This window comes from Megalops cyprinoides, chromosome 10 (genome assembly GCF_013368585.1).
Source record: "Megalops cyprinoides isolate fMegCyp1 chromosome 10, fMegCyp1.pri, whole genome shotgun sequence".
Lineage (NCBI taxonomy): Eukaryota > Metazoa > Chordata > Actinopteri > Elopiformes > Megalopidae > Megalops > Megalops cyprinoides.
The window spans coordinates 26,195,611-26,214,278 of NC_050592.1; the positions used below are offsets into that span (position 1 = coordinate 26,195,611).

The 18,668-nt window shown below is 45.2% G+C and overlaps 1 protein-coding gene across 1 annotated transcript in view; it reads left to right on the forward strand.

The window, feature by feature from the left end:
- bckdhb (branched chain keto acid dehydrogenase E1 subunit beta) overlaps positions 1–18,006 on the forward strand; it is a 53,535-nt gene extending 35,529 nt beyond the window's left edge. Inside the window, exons 9-11 of the mRNA XM_036539017.1 lie at positions 5,412–5,498; positions 17,290–17,437; positions 17,609–18,006. Coding sequence (XP_036394910.1) covers positions 5,412–5,498; positions 17,290–17,430 — 228 coding nt within the window. The 3' untranslated portion in view covers positions 17,431–17,437; positions 17,609–18,006. The remainder of the gene's footprint in view (positions 1–5,411; positions 5,499–17,289; positions 17,438–17,608) is intronic.
- Positions 18,007–18,668: the final 662 nt, after the last annotated feature.

Consider the following 18,668-nt stretch of genomic DNA (forward strand, 5'->3'; position numbering starts at 1 on the left):
TAATATGGTAAAACCATTACCCGCAAGTCTCGTTAACAGTCACTGTACGTGCATGGGCGGTCAGCTCGCAAGCGTACAATGAACTGAGATTTAAAAATGGAAACCGCAATATTAGCATAGTACGGCTTCCCACTTAAATGGTTTGAACTCCTTGTTGCTGTGTTTGTGTGTGCCATTGTTAATCAAAAGCATGTAATTTCTCTTAAGTGGATTTTGTGTACTGACTCCAAGTGCACATGCATGTCTTCACCACTGTCTGTGTGGCAAATTTACATTATGATTTTGTGCTCAAGTCCCACCACATAAAAGCCCCACTCTGAAGAGTAAATGAAGAGGCTTGCCTCTGACTCCCAGATCCATCCTGCCACACATAGAGACCGGAACCGTTCCCCTCTGGTCAGAGCTCCCACCCCCTGGTACCGGAACTGTCAGGGGTAAGAGCCAGACCACAATTAGTACCTGTCAGTCATTTTCTGACAGTGAGAACTCCCTCTGTGTGTGTGTGCGTGTGTGTCTCCTTTTGCTCACTGTACTGTTCAGACTGTCCCCGTTACAGTGACAGAGCTGAGAGGAGAGCCATAAATAAGCTCCGCTGGGGAGCGCTTTGCTCTTCGGTCTCCAGTGCGGAGAATCTCACAGCCGCAGGCGCACAGAGACCCCGCTGTGTCTGCGGTTCTTCCGACACAGCGGCTTTAACGTGCTAAAGCTAGGCATTGCCGCCTGCATGCCTTCCTCTGTCACCCTCTCCCTCAGCCTCAGGTTCCGCTCTCTCTGCCAGCTCTGATTTCTATGTGCTCGGAGCTGACCGGGCCCCGGAACAGCCGAGGCTTGGTTAATTAAACTGGTCAGAATGAAGTGACAGCTACTGTCACCGTTGGTGGCATTTCCCTTCAGCTCCGTGTGACCCTCTGCATTCACAGACCCTCCAGGAGGGGACACAAGAGGGCGCGTCCGACAGGGGCTCTCACACATATACGCCCCAGGCCTGCACGCTTTCCTTGTGTGAAGCTCATCTGTAGTTATCACATGAAATGAAACAGATGGTTACCTGCAGTGCTCTCTGTGTTTTGCGGGCAGCTTTGGTATTTACTGTATGCCTTCACATACTGTATGGATGTGAATTATGCTACAATAACTTTGTCAGTTTCTCTTTGATGTCTGACTTGCTCTATGTCAAAACCTTTTACACATTAGAAATATACTGAGGGTTTCGTGCACATCAATTCTGCAGAGATATTAAAGCGGTCAAAGACGTCATGTTTGCGTGTGTGTCTTGCATTTCTTTGTGTGTGTGTGTGTAGGCTCCTTTGTCTTATAAGTCTTAAAATAACATTTAAAAAATGTGCAGATGTTGCTTTGGGCTGAAGTTCCTTTTTGGCTTGCACAATAAGATCCATTGTGTCTCATCCTTAAATAGCAGCCTAACCTGAACACAGTCACACTGCTGCCTGTGATGAGTACAAATGGGGTCACCTGAGGAACTGTTCAATCTGTAATCCAGGCAGTAATTCTCTTTCACTTGTAATTCATCCACTGCTGCTTTTTAACATTCTTGTTTTTATCACCCTTAATGCAGACATTCCAAAGCAATTACAGATTTCTGTTTAGTTGTAAATTCTATGATTTTGCATTTAGCACAGAAAGGTTTGCACCATTGGAAGTACTTAAATACATACTTAATAACATATAAATACGTACTCAGTATGTACTTACACAGTGGTAGTAGATGGTTGGGGGTGGGATTTAGGGGAAAAAAGACAAAATTAACAAAGGAGATGTCAAAAGAAATTGGGCATTTTAAGCAATGGATTTTTCCTCCTTTTAAAACAGGAAAACTATGGCATCCCTGCTCTTTTACTCTAATCCAGGAATCCTGCTCTTTTGGCTGTAATCCAGACATTTGTACTCTTTTACCTATTCTCCAGGTATTCCTCCATGCTTGCCTGCCATCAAGATATTTGTGTCAAAGCGCTAACATGTTGTGGTTTCTGTTCTGTAGCTTTATGAGTTTGTAAAGGCTGTATTGTGCTGAAATGCCTTTCCTAATCCTTGTGCTGGAGGCAGTTCACTTGTTTTCTTTTTTTTTAACCAATTGATATAGCCAGTTACTACTGTAATTTATCCAGTTTGACTGTTCGGAGGCCATATTGTGTATGCATGCGTTTATGCGTGTATGGACAGTATATATAATAGTGGGTAACAGTAGGGTTGGGTATCGTTTGGGTTTTTCCGATACCGGTGCTAAAGCAATACTTTTAAAATGGTACTGGTGCCTAAACAGTGCCTGAATCGATACTTAACCCTTTCGCGAGTACGGTCACACAGGTGTGATTAGCCGTTTAGCACGTATGCTAAAACCAGCGCTATTAGAAAACTAGATTGGAAAAATTCTAGCTAATTCTAGCTTTGAGGAAACAGAGATTTAACATTAAAAAATATAGCAAATGCCACAGTGAAAACTATGAGAAGCTTAATAACGCTAATGAAAACATAACGAACTGCTACATAGCATAAGTTACATGTGAACGGGTTGAAAAAAAGCACAAAACGACGGTCGACGACATTAAAGAACAGCTTTATTGCTAAGGCAAATTTGAACTTGAAATTGAACAATTAACAGTTTAAAGTATACTTAAATGTATAAATATGAATAAATACAAAACACTTAACAAATTTACATAACAAATTCACATAATAAATAGGCCTAAAACCTAACCCAACTACAATAATTTAACACTAAATAACAGTTACAGTAGCCTACTGTCCGTTTTGGAGTACCAGAGGGCATATATTTCAATCGACAGCGCTCAGGCATTTCAGTGGCACCGAAATGAGGGACCGAAATCCGCGTTGCGATTCGGTCCGGTAGATACCGGTCGTATAGGAACTGGTGCCATATTGGCACCAGGTTTCAGTACCCAACCCTAGGTAACAGCCTGTGTGTCTGTGTGTGTGTGTGAGTTTGTATCCAGGTATATGTTATTGGAGTCTGGTAAGGAGAGGCATCTGGGGACTGGGGTGAGAATACCTTTGGTATTGGAATAAATCTGCCATTCATGGCAACGTGTGACAGTGTGTCAGTGGTAACCTCTGCAGTGTAAAGAGTTCCCTCTTGACCTTTTAATGGGGCAATCAGGGCATTTCCTTTCGTTCCTTTCTGGGTTCAGTAAGGGCATTGCCTCTGTGCTTGCTCAGATTTCAGGCTTCATTCGGACACGTTTGCTTCAGGACCTTCAGCACGTGCTGGACCTGACCTTTCTGGAGGTGCGAGTACCTCTCCCCCCTACCCCCCACCCCCTGTTTGTATGCCAGTGTACCCTGTGTGCACCTGCACTGTCTGTTCTGCCAGCTCCGTCTGGGTGATCCGTTATCTACGTGGCAACGACAGTCACATTCCAGAGCCAGTCCAAGACTCTCATTCCACGCCGAGACACCATGGGATGGACCATCTGAGCCCTGCCGCTAACGGCTGATCTAGTTTCACCCTCCTCCTTTCTGCAGAAGGGCTCCTGTCAGGATCAGGGGGTTGGGTAACTTGATGCTGGGTCGTCTTACATTTGCACAGGTCTGTTATGTGTGGTTCATTCTCACAAATGGTGTTCTTCCATAGTTACACTGAGAACTGTGTTGAGTTTATGAAGCATGATGAAGCAAGGAGTTCAGAGGGAGAGTGCTGCCAGTGTGTACTCTCCCTGTGAGCTGTGGACTCTGGAAATAAGCCTTTTAGGCATGTCATTTTTCAAAGAGCGCTTAGAAAGTTGGTCAGGTGCGATGGTTCTGTCAGATAAACTCGACCAGACACACAGAGTCTGTTTACTCTGGTAAAGGACCAGTTAGCCTTCCCTCATCAGTCTCTTTCTCTGCCTCGCTTTCTAGATATTTCTCCGTCCCCTGTGTGTGTGTGTTTGTGTGTGTGTGTGTTTGTGTGTTTGTGTGTGCGTGTGTGCGTGTGTGCGTGTGTGCGTGCGTGCGTGCGTGCGAGCGTGCGTGCGCGTGTGCATGTGTGAGAAAGTATACTCATGAGTGTATACATAATTGTACACAGGCTTGTGTGAGTGCATGCGGTGTAGCCTTGCTCTCTCCCGCTCCAGCAGATTGAAGGTTCAAAGGTCACGGCCAGACCCCAGACCAGCCAGGCGAAGGGAGCATTTTGGATATAATTACAGGGAGGAAATGAAACCCAAGTGAACTGTCCAAAAATGGCATTATCTTAAAGAGGAGCATTTGGCCTTTTGCTCTGATAAGATGACTCTGTGTCAAATCGCCCTGCCCCGCCAGTGAAATGTCACCCATTGTCTGGAGCTGATTCTGAGCGAGGCCACGGTAATCCCTTCTCCGTCTTTGTGAGGGGCTGATATCTCACGGGGGCCGCTCCACCGCGCTGCCCGTGAGGGCCGTGCCTCGTAACAAACACGATCCCGCGGGAAGCGGCTTTCCGCCGTTAATATTCCAGGTGTCATGCGATGCTTTTGAGGCGGAGTGTGACCGCAACGCAGGTCAGTCTCCGTTGCCATGGCAGCGGGGGTCGGCGAGTACTGCACCGTACGTCCGGGGTCAGAGATGTGAAAGCGAGGGGTTATCGCCGACATAATGCCAGTCCTTGCACGTTTCTCCCTGTAATGAAAACGTCTCTCTCAGGTCTGCAGCAGCCTCTGTCAATAGCTTCTTTTAATTGGTTTCATTGCCATAGATACAAAATCTCACCTGATCTCAACTAGCACATCTTAGTACTAAATTGTAGCAAGTGATGTGTTTTTTCAAAGGTTGTTACAAAGAAGAGTAGCTTAAATGTGTTAAGACATGAAAAAGCTCATGTGCCCCTAGCAGGCTGCATTTGGCCGTGATCAGTTATTATTACTTTGAAGTCATTTTGTGGACTTTCCTGGCTCTTGCAGTGCTCTCCATTCCCTTATCCACAGTTTCCTGCACACCCTTTCAGGGCACAGGTGTTCAATGTACACATTTCCAGAACAGCACTACTTCCCCATGCATGGAACTTACCTCTGGTGTTTGACCTTTGACCCCCGCCGCACCATGACTGTCTGCTTTCCCCACCTTGTCGTGCTGGTGATTAATCTGAAATGAATTGCCTCAAGGTGCGCTCAGATCTTCCGGGCGTGAGCCAAACCGTTTCTGCACCTCTATGCCCCCGAGTAGACACCTGCACGCTCAGTGTAACCATGTAAAAGCAACTGATGTGTGAAGCTGAAGTGAGGCTTGAAAGACAGAAGAAAAAAAACGAGTCAGAAACTGATACAAAGAAGCCGGCGGCAATACCGCAGCCCTGCTCACCTCTGCAGCCGCCGCCATGATCACCTCTGTGAGTGAGTGAGTGAGTGCGTGAGTGAGCGAGTGAGCAAGCTAAGTCATGCCTCTGCTCATTCGGCCTTGGTGTTTTTGTTTCTTTTCAGTCGGTGGTGAAAACAGGACGGCTGCTGATCAGTCATGAGGCTCCAGTGACGGGAGGATTCGCTGCTGAGATCAGCTCTACAGTCCAGGTACAACTGCCTAGAGATCAGCACCGCAATGCAGATACAGCTGGCCTAACGTCAGTTCCTCAGTGCAGATCCAGATGATCTGATATCAACACACTGGTCCAGGTACAACTGATCTGAGTTCAGTTATACAGTGAAAGTACAACTGACCTGCAGTGAGCTGTACAGTGCAGGTACAGCTCACCTGAGAGATCAGCTCCATATTGCACGTATAACTGACCTTACATCAGCTCCATAGTGCTGGTAACATCCCAGGGGTTAGTGAAACGTGTCGTGTCTCTACGTCAGCATTGTTGTTTGGTTGTGGTGCGGTTGATTTTGTGTCGGCCCCCGTGTCTAAGTGTTTCGGCCCAATGAGCAGTAATGCGCTCCAGGCTCATCTGGAGTCACAAGGCTTGGCAGCGGCGTGCAGCGAGATAGCTCGCACGGTGCGGAGCCCGGGGTTAGCGCTCGCGCCAAAACTGCAGACCACCGACAACAGAGGTGGCCCTTGGGGCCGGCTCTGTGTCCTGCTGCAGTCAGGAGCTGGAGGAACTTTGAGGAGCTGGACCCTGGCCGGCTCTCTTTAGGAAGAACAGCGGAGAGCTGTGTGGTCCGGTCCACCAGCAGCCTGTAAAAGGTTGCCAGTCGCAGCAGGAACATCATTCACTAGTTCCTGGACTGTGCCTCCCCTCTGAGCCGGCTCTCTCTAACTCACACCCACACAAACACACGCTCACACACACACACACACACACACACACACACTCAAACACACAGAGCCGCTCTCACACACACATTCATACATACCAACATACTTACATGCACATACATACACACACGTTCATGCACACAGATCTGCTCACATAAACACACATAAACACACTCCATTTTTGGGACTTAAAGGTGATTATTAACGTGTGTTTCCTGTGTGAGCTGCCAGGTTTCACCTCAAGGAGTAATTCCTGAATTTATCGCCCCAACCGGACCATGCAGTCTCTCCGTTTCACACAATCTCTCAAAATCAGACTTTTATAGCCTGGAAAAGAGGTGTACGGTACAACATCTCCCCAAAATCCCTTAATATCAATACACATATGTGACTGGGAGAGGAAACAGACTGTTACATCACACAGGCTTTGACTCTGAGGTCTCAGTGACTGATGGTTCCGGTGGTTCTGGACCGTTCTGCATGCGTGACTGTACTCTGTGAGCAGCATCAGCAACTACAGTGACAAAAGTGAAGCCCTCCCAGTCACCCTGCCAGTGGCCTGACAGGAGAAGATACATGATGAGTTTTCCTCTCACTCCCCCTCTTCCCTTTCTCTCTATTTGTTTTCTCTCCTTCCCAGTCTTTATGTCTCTTATTTCACTCTGTCTCTTTCTGTCTAGCACTTTTAATGCCATTTCTTACTGGCTGTAATATTCACAGATGGTATGGACTGACAGATGTATTTCTTTGGTTGAGAAAATGTGCTGAATAGTTACATAGAATATAAAAGGTATAAATAAGTATGATTAAATTTGTAATACCTCCCCCCACCACAGTGGTTCTGTCTGTACACATACGTGGATGCTCATCTCCATGTCTCTGGGCTTCTCAGGTCAGTCCTGCAGTTGCCAGACGAGGTGTCAGCACTCTCAGATTCTTAATTGTACAGCACATGGCAGTTGGGATTATGGAGGAGGTGACAGTGTCTTGCTCTTGGATTGGCTGCTGGAGGTGATGCGCCATTGGCTGGCCTCAGACGTGATTGTCTGGCCACAAATGAAGTTTTCATGCCTGCGCTGGCCTTGGCCTGCACTGCTCTGCTGTTTGAGTTTGAATTTTGTCCACATGCCGTCAGTCTCGTGTACACCCATGGACTGCTCACCACACACAATAAACACTTCCTAGTGTAGTCCCCGCAGAGCACACTAGTAATACTACTCACTACAATAAACTCTCCCTAATATATGCTCCCAGTGTACATTGTGTATTACTCACTACACTAAAATCTCCCTTAACTCTTCCTTTTATATGCTCCCAGTGTACACAATGTACTACTCGCTATACTAAACGCTCTCTTAACTCTGCCTTATATATACTCCCAGTGTTCACAACATACCACTCGCTGCACTAAACTATGCCTCCTACTGGCCACACAGTGTACATAATACAGTGTACACTGTATCTTACAGACTATGAAGTATACATGACCAACTCGTCACTGTAGACTGTCTCTGACAAAGCTCAGACAGTCTTTGAGGCTGTAGACTGTTTAATTTTCCCATTAGTGTCTTTTTGTTCTTTTCTTCATTTTCAATTATCTGTGTGTTCTGGAATTCGGAGCCTGCAGTTGGTCTCTTTCAGCAAAGCTGCGGTCGGGACCATGCGATCCGGGCGTGACATCAAAGGGGGGCAGTCTCCGGTTGGGTTCTGTTGGTGTTGGTTGACGATAAAGGGCTGTGCCTCTGCAATAAATGCTTGTAGAATCAGAACCAGAAGCCCCGCTCTCGTGTCAGGGGAAACTCCTGCAGGGATAATACAGTGTGCCCCCAACGGTCTCCATCAGAGGATACACATATCTCCCCTTCAAAGCCTACAGTTTATGGACGAAACCTGTTGCGCATTTTGAAGGAGCGTCCAAATTGGATGCAGAAACTCGACCGGTCTTAGCATTCCAGTCATGACAGGATCAAGAGCACCAGCTCTCTCTCAGCCCCTCTGCCTCATATCTGGGAGACGCTCGACAGTGGCACATACCTGTCCGAATTCATCCAGCGAATCTGCTCACCCCCGTCCCCTTGAGTCCCTTGCACAATGTGTTTCTAATATTAGGAAGTTTATAATTCCATAACTGAGTTTCTTGCCTGAGATTGGTGCTGAGGGGTGTGTGTTTTTTCATCAAAGGACAGTGCTGAAATATGCTCTTGCCAGAGCTTCAAGAGGGATTAGTATGAGTAACGAGAACAGAGCAGCAGCCCCTGTATCTGGCCCAGTGCTCATTCCATGTGGATCCCTTTGGATCAGAACCACGTCACTGTACTGGATCCAGTAGCTTAGTGGATGATGCCAGCCTGGGACACATCTGGTAGGATCTTTTATGTCTTACATTTTATGAGTTTGGTGCCCATTGATACAGCTGGATGTTTTTACGAGAGCCATTGAAGTGCTTACGAGTTCTGCTGTAAAATAACACTTTCGTTGATGTTCATGTATGTTCATATATATTTTTCTTCTTCCTTTCTTTTTTCCCCTGTCATTTTTCCTTTAAAAGTATTTTCTGACAGTTTTAATGTATGATATGCTGTTTTTGTGTGTAATTTGACAAATACTTTGTACAAATATGTATATCATTCTCTTTTCACGATGGATTTACAACGGTGAATTTTCACAGCTGAGGAATTTTTAAATGAAATTATGTAGTCACTGAAAAGAGCATCCACATTAGATGAATGCAGTCTGAATTAACACAAGATGTGGTATAAAGCAGCACAGAATGGTGGAGCCAGGCCTCAGGACTCAAACCCACAGCCCTCTGGTTTCTTGTTCCGAGATCTTGAATATTTCACAGACACAGGTCCCAGCCGAACAGCACATACCTTGGGCCCTTTGGATCGGAACACAAACACGTTTCTCTATATTCAAGATCTGCTTGAACATTTGCTCTCTCCTCCTTTTATTTGGATAAAGCATAACTGTCATTTTCCAGTTGTCCTCCAGTCCCAGAGTTTTCCTGGCGTTGGTGTGCAACGGCCTGTTTTCATTTTGAGAGAGACCTATTAAGTCTGCCGTGTCCTTCTGTGGCCCACGGTGGGAGTTCCACGGGGCTTGGGTTCGAGAAGCAGGCGGTCGCTGGCTGCCAGTCTGTGTGGCTGGATCTTATTCCGGTCCTGCAGGTTTGGGGCTCGATTGGGATCAGAAACAACAGCGCCTGTGTTCGTTGCCGAGCAGCCCTGCTCCTGTGTTTCTGAGCTGGCGAAGGGGGAGGAGCAATGGGACTGAGGCATAGTGGGCCATCATGCACTGTCAGTCACTGACTGGAATGGATCAGTTAAGACTGCTATCTACCAAAGTAGATAATTAGTTCAAATCAGTGTGTCGGCAGCACTAATTTCAAACTTCATTAAATGTCCTTCTCCTGTAACTAAATTAAAGGTATTTAATTTGCATCGTAAATTGAAAGATTAATAGGCTTGCGTTCGGTCCATCTAAACTCAGTCAGTGTTCAACTTCCAAAATGTCTAGAGATGGAAACTTTTAGTGCAGAGCACAATAAGCTGTTTGCAGTGTTTTTTTTTTCTTTTTCTTCATGTATTGCAAGCAGGGGGACTGTATTTGCTGTATTCCCCTGGAAATGGGGACAGGAAGTTGGGGTGGAGAAAGGCGAGGTTTGTCTGAGGATGAACACCTGGTGAATTTGAAAAGGGTTCAGTCGGATGGATTATAAAAATCGTAATCATTTTTTCTTTTCTGGAAAACAAATAACGCAGCTGTGTCCAGGCTCAGTCGCGGATGACACACAATCGCAACCAACTCTCAGGCGCCGCCTTGGCTCCGATTTCTGACATGGAAGTAGAATCATCCAGCAGCCTCTTCAATGCCAAGCCAACAGAATTATCTGAAAAAATCTTCTCAAACGCCAAATCAAAGTTCCCTCTTTGTTTTTCTTAATGTCTATAACATTCGTCTTAATATTCGCTTGTTGTGGACAGTGGGCAGTGTGGTGAATCCTCTCTAAGTCTGAATGGAATTTAGACTGTTTATTGATTACTGGTAGATTGTTCATTTATAAAGTCATTGCAACGTTGGTTTGCCCTAGAGCGCAGTCTCATGAGGTCATTTGGAGGCCCGGAACTCAGTCTCCCAGCATGCCCTCCAAAGCTCCTCTAAAACCCACACTGTTTACTTTCCAAAGCTCCTATTATTCCATCAAGGACTGTCAACAAACAATGCTGAAAGCACAGCCCCAAATATTTGCTTCTGCGCTCAGTTTTTCCAGCGTGCAAATCCGTAAGTAAATTTGCTGAAATGAATCTTATGCTCGTAATTGTCTGGATTTGTCAGTTTCTTTCTTTTGTGAAGGGGTCAGTGGACAGCAATGATGGTATCAGCCATTATCATAAGAGACCTGTGAACATATGGATAGAAAGCACAGCAATTTTTTGTCTCCTGTACCCTATAAAGCTGTCATTATACCATCAAAAGCCAGCTGCAGGGCGCTCGCTTGGAGTTATAATTCCAGAATGGTCATCCGCTTGGGAAGCTGAATTTTTGGGATGTAAATCAGCTGGTTAGCTGTCAGCTGCAGCGCCAAATGGCACAGGTTCACTCTCCGAGCCATACTGGCATATCCACCATACTCCCAGAATTATAATCTTAAATCTGCGGCTGTCGCTGACAAAGTCGGTTTCCAGCCGACGGAAGGCAAAATACCGCCTGTGAAAATATATAACTGCAGAGATGTAGATTGTATTTTTAAATCATGGTCATATTGCAGCGTACGGCTCGCAGAGTCTGTGCCATGTTGCAGTATTTTTATTGTGACATTTTAAGTATATTATATATAATGATGTACCTCCTGAAGATAAACACTGATTTGCGTGAAATCGGAGCGCGGCAGATGTGTGCTCTCCAGACGTCATGGCAACCTACCAGACTGTAGGGATGCAGTTTAAGCAGAAAGTCTGATGTCTGCGAGAGTCTGAGCAAAGCGCGTTCTTTTATTTCATTAGTGTGTGCCTGGCAGGTTCAGCTGAAGCACAGGAGAAAAAGGTAGCACTGTGTATGAAAATACTCATATAGTGATATAAATCCTGATATAAATATTGGTCTTAATGACGTATATTTGATTGAGGTCAATCTAGTAGTTAGCTGCTGTAAGGTAATTTTGAAGAAATTTATCTTTGATGTGATTCTGATAATACAAAGATAATGTGAAGGAATACCTTATATTTGATTACCTGCTACTTAAGGGCCAGGGAAGGTTCCAAGCTTTAGTGGTCCATGGCCACAGGAGTGCGGACAGAAGTGGTTCTGCTGGGTTTGGAGCAGTGGTTCTGTTCTGTCACAGCAGTTCTAAGGTCAGTAGAATAAATTTTAACAGAAACACCAGGGCTCCAGGATCCCAGGCGCTTGCGGTCTACCCGCCAGTCCAGGACGCACTGCAGTGCTACACTTTTAGGGCTCTGCGCTGGAGCACTGAATCATAAAATCCAGCAGTCCATGCAACTCATAGAACTGAAAAGGAACTAAAAGCAAAGGGACAAGCAAGCACTGAGCCCCGAGCGACGCAAACTCCCAACCTCCCTGGTTTATCTATATAGAGAGTCCTCAGGCTCGCCGTCTTATGATGTGAGAGACTGTGCCGTATTTAGTATGCTCTGAAGAGCCCTCCCATCAACTTTGCATGTTTATATCTATTTCAGCTTTGTACAGGCTTGCTGTCACTCATTTGCTGTAATTCATATTCATTTGAAAGAGAATTTGATGACGACATTTGCCGATCAAGCCCTGACCTGAGTGTTGAACCTGATGTATCAAAGGACCTTTGTTGCATTTCTGAGGCGAGTTATGAAACAGGCAGCCCGGACCTCATGCTCCCGGTTAATGAAACGCTGGCTTCATTTCAGACACTTTCCTGCGATCCAAATCCCAGCTCTTCCCTAACAGGTGTGCATGTGCACCTGCTGCCTGTTGATCCAGCGAACCCGCAAAGCTTTAAACGAGACGGGTCAAAAGGTCACAGTGAAAGCGTTGGCTTTATATCCTGGGGCCGCACGGTGTGCCGGTCGCCATGACGGTAACCCGTTCCGAGTTTGCTGCATCTCAGCTGTGATTACTTTTGAAAGTCGGCGGGCACACGACGACATTGCGCGTCTTGGATCTGGGAGCGCGGTGCAGCGTTGCAAGAGGGGCGGCCAGCAGTCAATAAAAAATGACCGTTCAGCAAGCTGACGTCCCAGCAGCTGTTTCCTGCACAGACGCGACATCAAAGCGGCAGCGAGGGATCCGTGGAGGAGGCAGATGGAGTCCGGACACACGGACGGGCCAGGGCAGAAGATGAGGAGCTTTGCCGAGCTGTGGGGAGGACACGGCTGTTTATTTCATCCACGGTTTGTTTGTTGGCGCCTGGTGGCTGTGGAATCATAGCCACGTCTTGAGATGACGGTACATGCCACTGTTCCCCAATTTCAAACAGGCCTGTCAGCTCCGTCGCTAACCATTCTGCAGATGGAAATGGAAGCCAGATTTTGTAGTGTGATTCTTGAGAGAAGCCTCTGAAGATCTCTCAAGAATTCTACTCTGTGCTTAAAATTTCACAAGGACTGAATCTCTCAGGTGTCCCCATAAGAGGCGTAAATGGCAGTACCCATCCCCTTCACCCCCACTCTCCTGGCAATTAAATAAATATTGTGACAAAGATTCCAGAACGGAGCAATTTACCTGCACGATTGCTCGGTTTGAGGGTTCAAAAATGAAAAGAGGGCAAATACAATATTTGCAGTGGGTTGTGCAGGGACCAAGTGCTCATAACATCAGTGACTTTGGTAGAGTGCAATTCATCCTCATCCTTGTGGACTTGATGTCAGGCAGCATTGTTTTTGGAATGAAATGCATATAATATGTCATTTTCCGCTTACTCATTCAATATTTTCTTGGTGTACGCGATACATGCAGCCAAATTCAATTCTCATGGTTTAATTTTCAGATAATTATATACTTTTTCCAGAGCAGAGGAAAAAGTGCCACTTTAGATACATTTGTTAAATGATGAGTTGTAAGGTTAAGTTATATGAATTTGCAGTACGCCCTAGATACCTACTACAGCTTACTTACAGTTCATCATAAGACCATTATTACTCAGTAAAGGCACTAAATATAAGTACTTATTTGAATTTGTGAGGTAGAAGCTGCTAGAACTACAGGTAGTGGTCATACTGTTGCTGTAGTGCCTTGTCTGTGGGGTTGAGTGTCTGTAGTCATGGAAGAGGTGGATATTAGTAGAGCCCTACATATAGAGTAGAGCGCTATATTCCAGATATTTATAGAATATGTGCAACCAGTAGGTATGTGCGTAAGACTACAAATATGGTAAAATCATTTTGAATGTAACGTCCTTTGCATAAGGGGAAGGAGAGCAGAACATTGCTATGAATTGTTGTACTGAATAACTACAGCCTACAGACAAATAGTATCATGCATTTGACCCTGGAGAGTAAATCATGCCACACAAATATTCAGCTGGGACCTGTGGGTCCCTGTCCCGTTTCAGGGCTCTAGATTGAGTTTCCAAGGACTAATATGACTGGAGACTTTGCTGTAGCACTTGAACATTTGGAGTAGGTTAGGTACAATGATCACCTTTCCCAACAGTGCTGAATATGTGCTCTGAGGACCTAGTTGAAATGGTGTAAAAAATCTCTGTATAAGAAACTGCAATAAAACCTAGTTTAAAAAAATCTCAAAGAAACTGCTTGTCTGTGAGGGGTTAAAATATCTATTAAACCAGAAGTATGCTTAATTATGGTCATGTTAGGTTTTAATTAAGGCTAGATTAAAGCTTTAATGATAGTTTTTCTCTGTGGAAAAACAACCGGGAGTCTTCAGGAGAAACAAGAAAACCTTGCCTTTGATGCAGGGAGCGGTGAGAAGGTCAGGCAGTCTGTGTTGTGAAACACAAGAACAGCTCTTTATCATAACAACAGGTTTTTTATCACCGGTGACCTCAAAACTCCCAAACACTGAAACTTGTTCAGTATATCACTGGTACATAAATTCTTTCATCTGTTTTTCTCCTCTACCATAAAGAACTTATAGTCATGATAGTGACATCATAGTCCATTTTAGTCTCTCACTAAACCAAAGACTGTTGTAGCCTCCAGTTTTAGACTCCCCTCATAAATCACTCCGTTACAGCTTTAGAGCCCTGGTCTTTTGTATGCAGAGCACACGCTCGCTGCTCTCTGAACATGGCGCAAACGGAGCCTGCTCGGACTAGTCCCACAGCAACCCGCCCAAAACTTCACAGAGCCATCTTGGCTCGCCTTGCTCCAAGATGCTGGCGCTAATCACCGAGCACTCCCATCAAACGTGATTACCGCTTGTTAGCGCGAGGTTGCGGTTGCCGAAGCAGCTGCCAGCACGGGACAAGGGTAACGCGGAGACCCTGTGACATCCCCCCTGTTGGCAACTGTTGACAGGCCGTTGGACTGTTGGACCTCGATCGGCGGGCCTTCGCCCAAACCAACGGGCCTTTGACCTGCTTCCGGCCGTCCGCGACTGCTTTCAGGGCCAGCATCCGACATGCATCTGCACAGCTTTCTTCTGTTTATACTGCCCGTGAAACGAGGCCGTGGAGCTGGAGGGTCTTTTCCAACATGCCAAAAGTTATGAAGGGCGGGGGATAAGTAACTTGTGCACACATTTCTGTTGCGCAGCTCCAGTTGAGCTGAATTGGAGACTGTCTGAGGCGGGTGGAGCTGAACCAGCCTGAGAACCTGGTCCTGTTGGTTCTCTGGGCAGCTTTCTGCTCTTCAAGTGTAGTCTTATTGATTCTGCCCCTTATGGTCGCTGGTCTCTCTGTCTGACCCTTGTGAGGCAGGTCATGGTCATCGTCTCTCCCCCTTGCCCCTGTGAAACCCCACATCTGTGAGGGAGCTTTTCGTCTGCGTGAGTGAGAAACTGATGTCTCTTTCTCAGTTAGACACCAGTTGCTCAGATGGTGTCTCACCCCACAACCTGAGAGTATGTGTATCTGTGTACATATGTATATGCATGTTTCTACTTGTGCTTTGTGTGTGTGTGTGTGTAGATGCATAGGCCAATGCTAATTGTGCAGCTCACAGTTTGAATCGTTCTCCTGCGGAACACATTGGCTGCCACTGTGTTACTGAGGGAAGAATAAAATCACAGATAAGGAGACAGAGCAGAAGTTGATTTATAGGCTTGTCAAACCTTGGTCAGTCACCAGCTGTGTATGTCCTGAGCGGGAGAGGAATTAGTCATTTTGAAACTTCCAGTATAGAGCCTGTTTTTTCTGTGGCGTGGTGCATGTGTGCGTGTGTGACCAGCACTACTCACCAGTATGTCACCACAGAAGACATCTGCACCAGAAAAAGCAGAGCGAGCCACAGAAAAAGAGGGGTTGTGATGTCATCACCTTTTAGAACCACTGGGAAGGAGTTGATCTTATATGGCACTGGCAACTTTGTTTTATCTTTTCATTTGGTTTAAATTCAAAATTTCAATGCAAGTTTATTCAGCCATCCACTGGTGACCTTTCCCAGATGATGTTTTGCCATATGGTCAGTCTGGGTAGTTAAAATGAGATAATGGCTATTATCGTATGTTTCTATAAAAATGGCTGCCACTTTTCCTAATGATTATTTATAATACAAAAGTGAATGTTTCCAAAGAGCCTGCAGTGTTTTGGTTTTGGTGTTGTTACCTGAGACAGCTGTGCTCTGGTTAGCAAAAGAATGTATATAATTGTCTGGCTTTTGATAGGTGATCCATCATCCTTAAGAAGCACAAAACAAAGTTATTGGAGGCCAGACACAAGAATCTTCTGTTACATAAATATATAAGCACTGTATTTAATCTTCTGGAAAAGGCAGTGCTTATTTTGCCATGCATAATCTGGCAAACTTCACAGTGTTTAAAATGACAGTCAGCTATGTAATAACAATTAACTGTTAGGAGTCTTAGCAGGCCACCTGTCTTCTGCTGTTCAGAAGAGCTGTCATTTAGTGTCGCTGTGTTTCTTTCCAATTTATGCAACTAAACAACTGGGATGTCATTTTTTTACATAGCTGTTGCCACTGACTCTGGCAAGTGTCAGCATTGTGCAATTCTGGGACTTCTGGGACCAAAATTTAACTTCAATTCCACAACCACTACAGAGGCTTTTTTTTCCCCGATTCTGTGGTCACAAGCAGAGCAGCGATTCTGCTCTGGATTAAGCCATTTCAGGGCATAATACAGTATTGTATAATGCATGTACAAAATGAAATACAAAATACTATTCATACTGCAATTCACAAAAGTGCCAAGTACTTCCGTTATCACAGAAATAACTCTGCTTAATACCTTACTATCATGATTAATACAGAAAGCAAATTCTAATAATGGCAGTTAGGACTTTTCCATGCACATTGTTTGTGTCAGAGCAAGTCTATTAGCACAATAAGTACACATTGTAAACCTGTTCCAGCACTGAGCTGGATTGAGAGATGCCAGGTAATTAATGTCCCAAATAATATTTACTAAACAGTAAACATTTATGTGAATAACTGTTTCAATGCATGTGCACAGTGGTGAACCAGGTCTATAGTCCTTACGTAATGCTGATCTCAGATGTTGCTTGCATTCTTTTTCCTCTCTGTACCTTGCACGGTATTTGTGGGTGGAAACTTCCATTCATGCAGAAAAGTTACTATCTACTTGTACACTAGTTAGAGAACATGTTATTTTTTGATTTAGTAACTGATGAAATATGCCTGTGTAGTTCAATTGGCCATATGCTCAACAGACATTTGTGATCATTTGGACAGCCAGCTATTTAAATCAACGTTTTAAAGCCTGGTTGAAATATAGCATATCTGTCGTCTGAAAGCTGCCTTGAACTTAAGCACAGCCCTGTGTCAGATGGCAAAATACGATCTGGGAAAACGGTTTTTAAATAAGCACTGCCTAAAATTTATCACAGACTGTACCATGATTACAGAATCTACTTCTGGATGTATTTTGCTAAAGTTTCCATGGTGAAGCAGGCGGCACAAAAAAAGTAAAGGACATGTCACTTTGATGATGTCACGGCTGTTTCCACAGGAGGAGTGCTTCCTGAATCTCGAGGCACCGATTGCAAGGGTTTGTGGGTACGACACGCCTTTCCCCCACGTCTTTGAGCCCTTCTACATCCCTGACAAGTGGAAGTGCTTTGATGCTGTAAAACGGATGATCAACTACTGAGGCACAGGTGGGGTTTGCTTGAATCTGTCTGTCTGTACGGCCGTCCCTATGTAAGTCTTATGAGTATGATGAGGGCATGCTTTCCCCAGCTTTAATGGCAGTTATTGAAAAGTGTGTATGTGGGCTCATGAAGAATCTATGCATTTGAAAACTAACTGTTCTCCTGCTTTTCTTACAGAACTGCTTGGAGCTCAGAGTTCTCCATCCCTCCACCCATCAGACTGAACCTCATTTTTTCCCAGTACATATTGACCGCAGAGATAGCGCACAGACTTTTTCATATGCATTAGTGAACTGTTTTTGAGGTAGTGGATTCATTCGCTCATTCTGCCTTGTCCAGTCACTGCCCAGATGTGGCCCTGGCCGTCGACGGTCTGCAGACAGGAAACTGTTGTTGAACACTAATGGACATTGTGTACCAGCACCGAGGAATGCTGGGTAAATGTCCTCCACACTTTATCTCGCGATGTGGTTGAATTTGTATCCTCTTTCATCTTGTCTTGTCTGTTTGTGATGTAGCTGTACTAAACTGAGGGGAATAGGTTTTTCATGGAATAAAAGGACCTTGCAGTGGTACACTGGGGCTATGAGCTGTGTGCATTCTTATGGGGTGGTGGGACCAGAGAGCTGCAAACTCCCGCTACCTGTGAGCGGGCAGAAGATTTCAACAGGACAGAGTTTCACCCTCACATGCACTCTTCCACACAAACCCACTGTGCACTGGCACACACTCAAACAAACGCAAACACACCTGAATGCACTCTCATATAAGCACCAAAACACATACTGAACCCCTCACACACGGGCATGTACAGAAGTGCACAGTATATCCATGTAGCACTTTTCCACTGAACGTCTGTCACGGTAAGAACACTCTCAATGCTCCGTTTGCTGTCCCCTTTGCCTGAGCATGCTATTCTGACTGTTATGTAAGCTGTAGAAGGGAAGCCAAACTCGGCTTGAGAAGCCAGTTGTTAAAGGTTCAGAGCAGTTGTTCTTTAATGTTGGAGTGTATCACTTTGTTTTATTGGCAGGTTCCAACAGTCAATTGTCAAAACATTCAAGCCAAAACATTTAAAGAACGGTCTGAAAAAACGACTCTCTACCATCCTGCTGTCATCTGGAAGCCAAATGAATGCACACGTGGGATTTGTGAAGCTTTGTTTAGCCATTAATCTTGCGTCGGGGAACCGGCCAGTGCCTGGATTGTTTCTGTTTTCATCTACAGTATTTTTTTA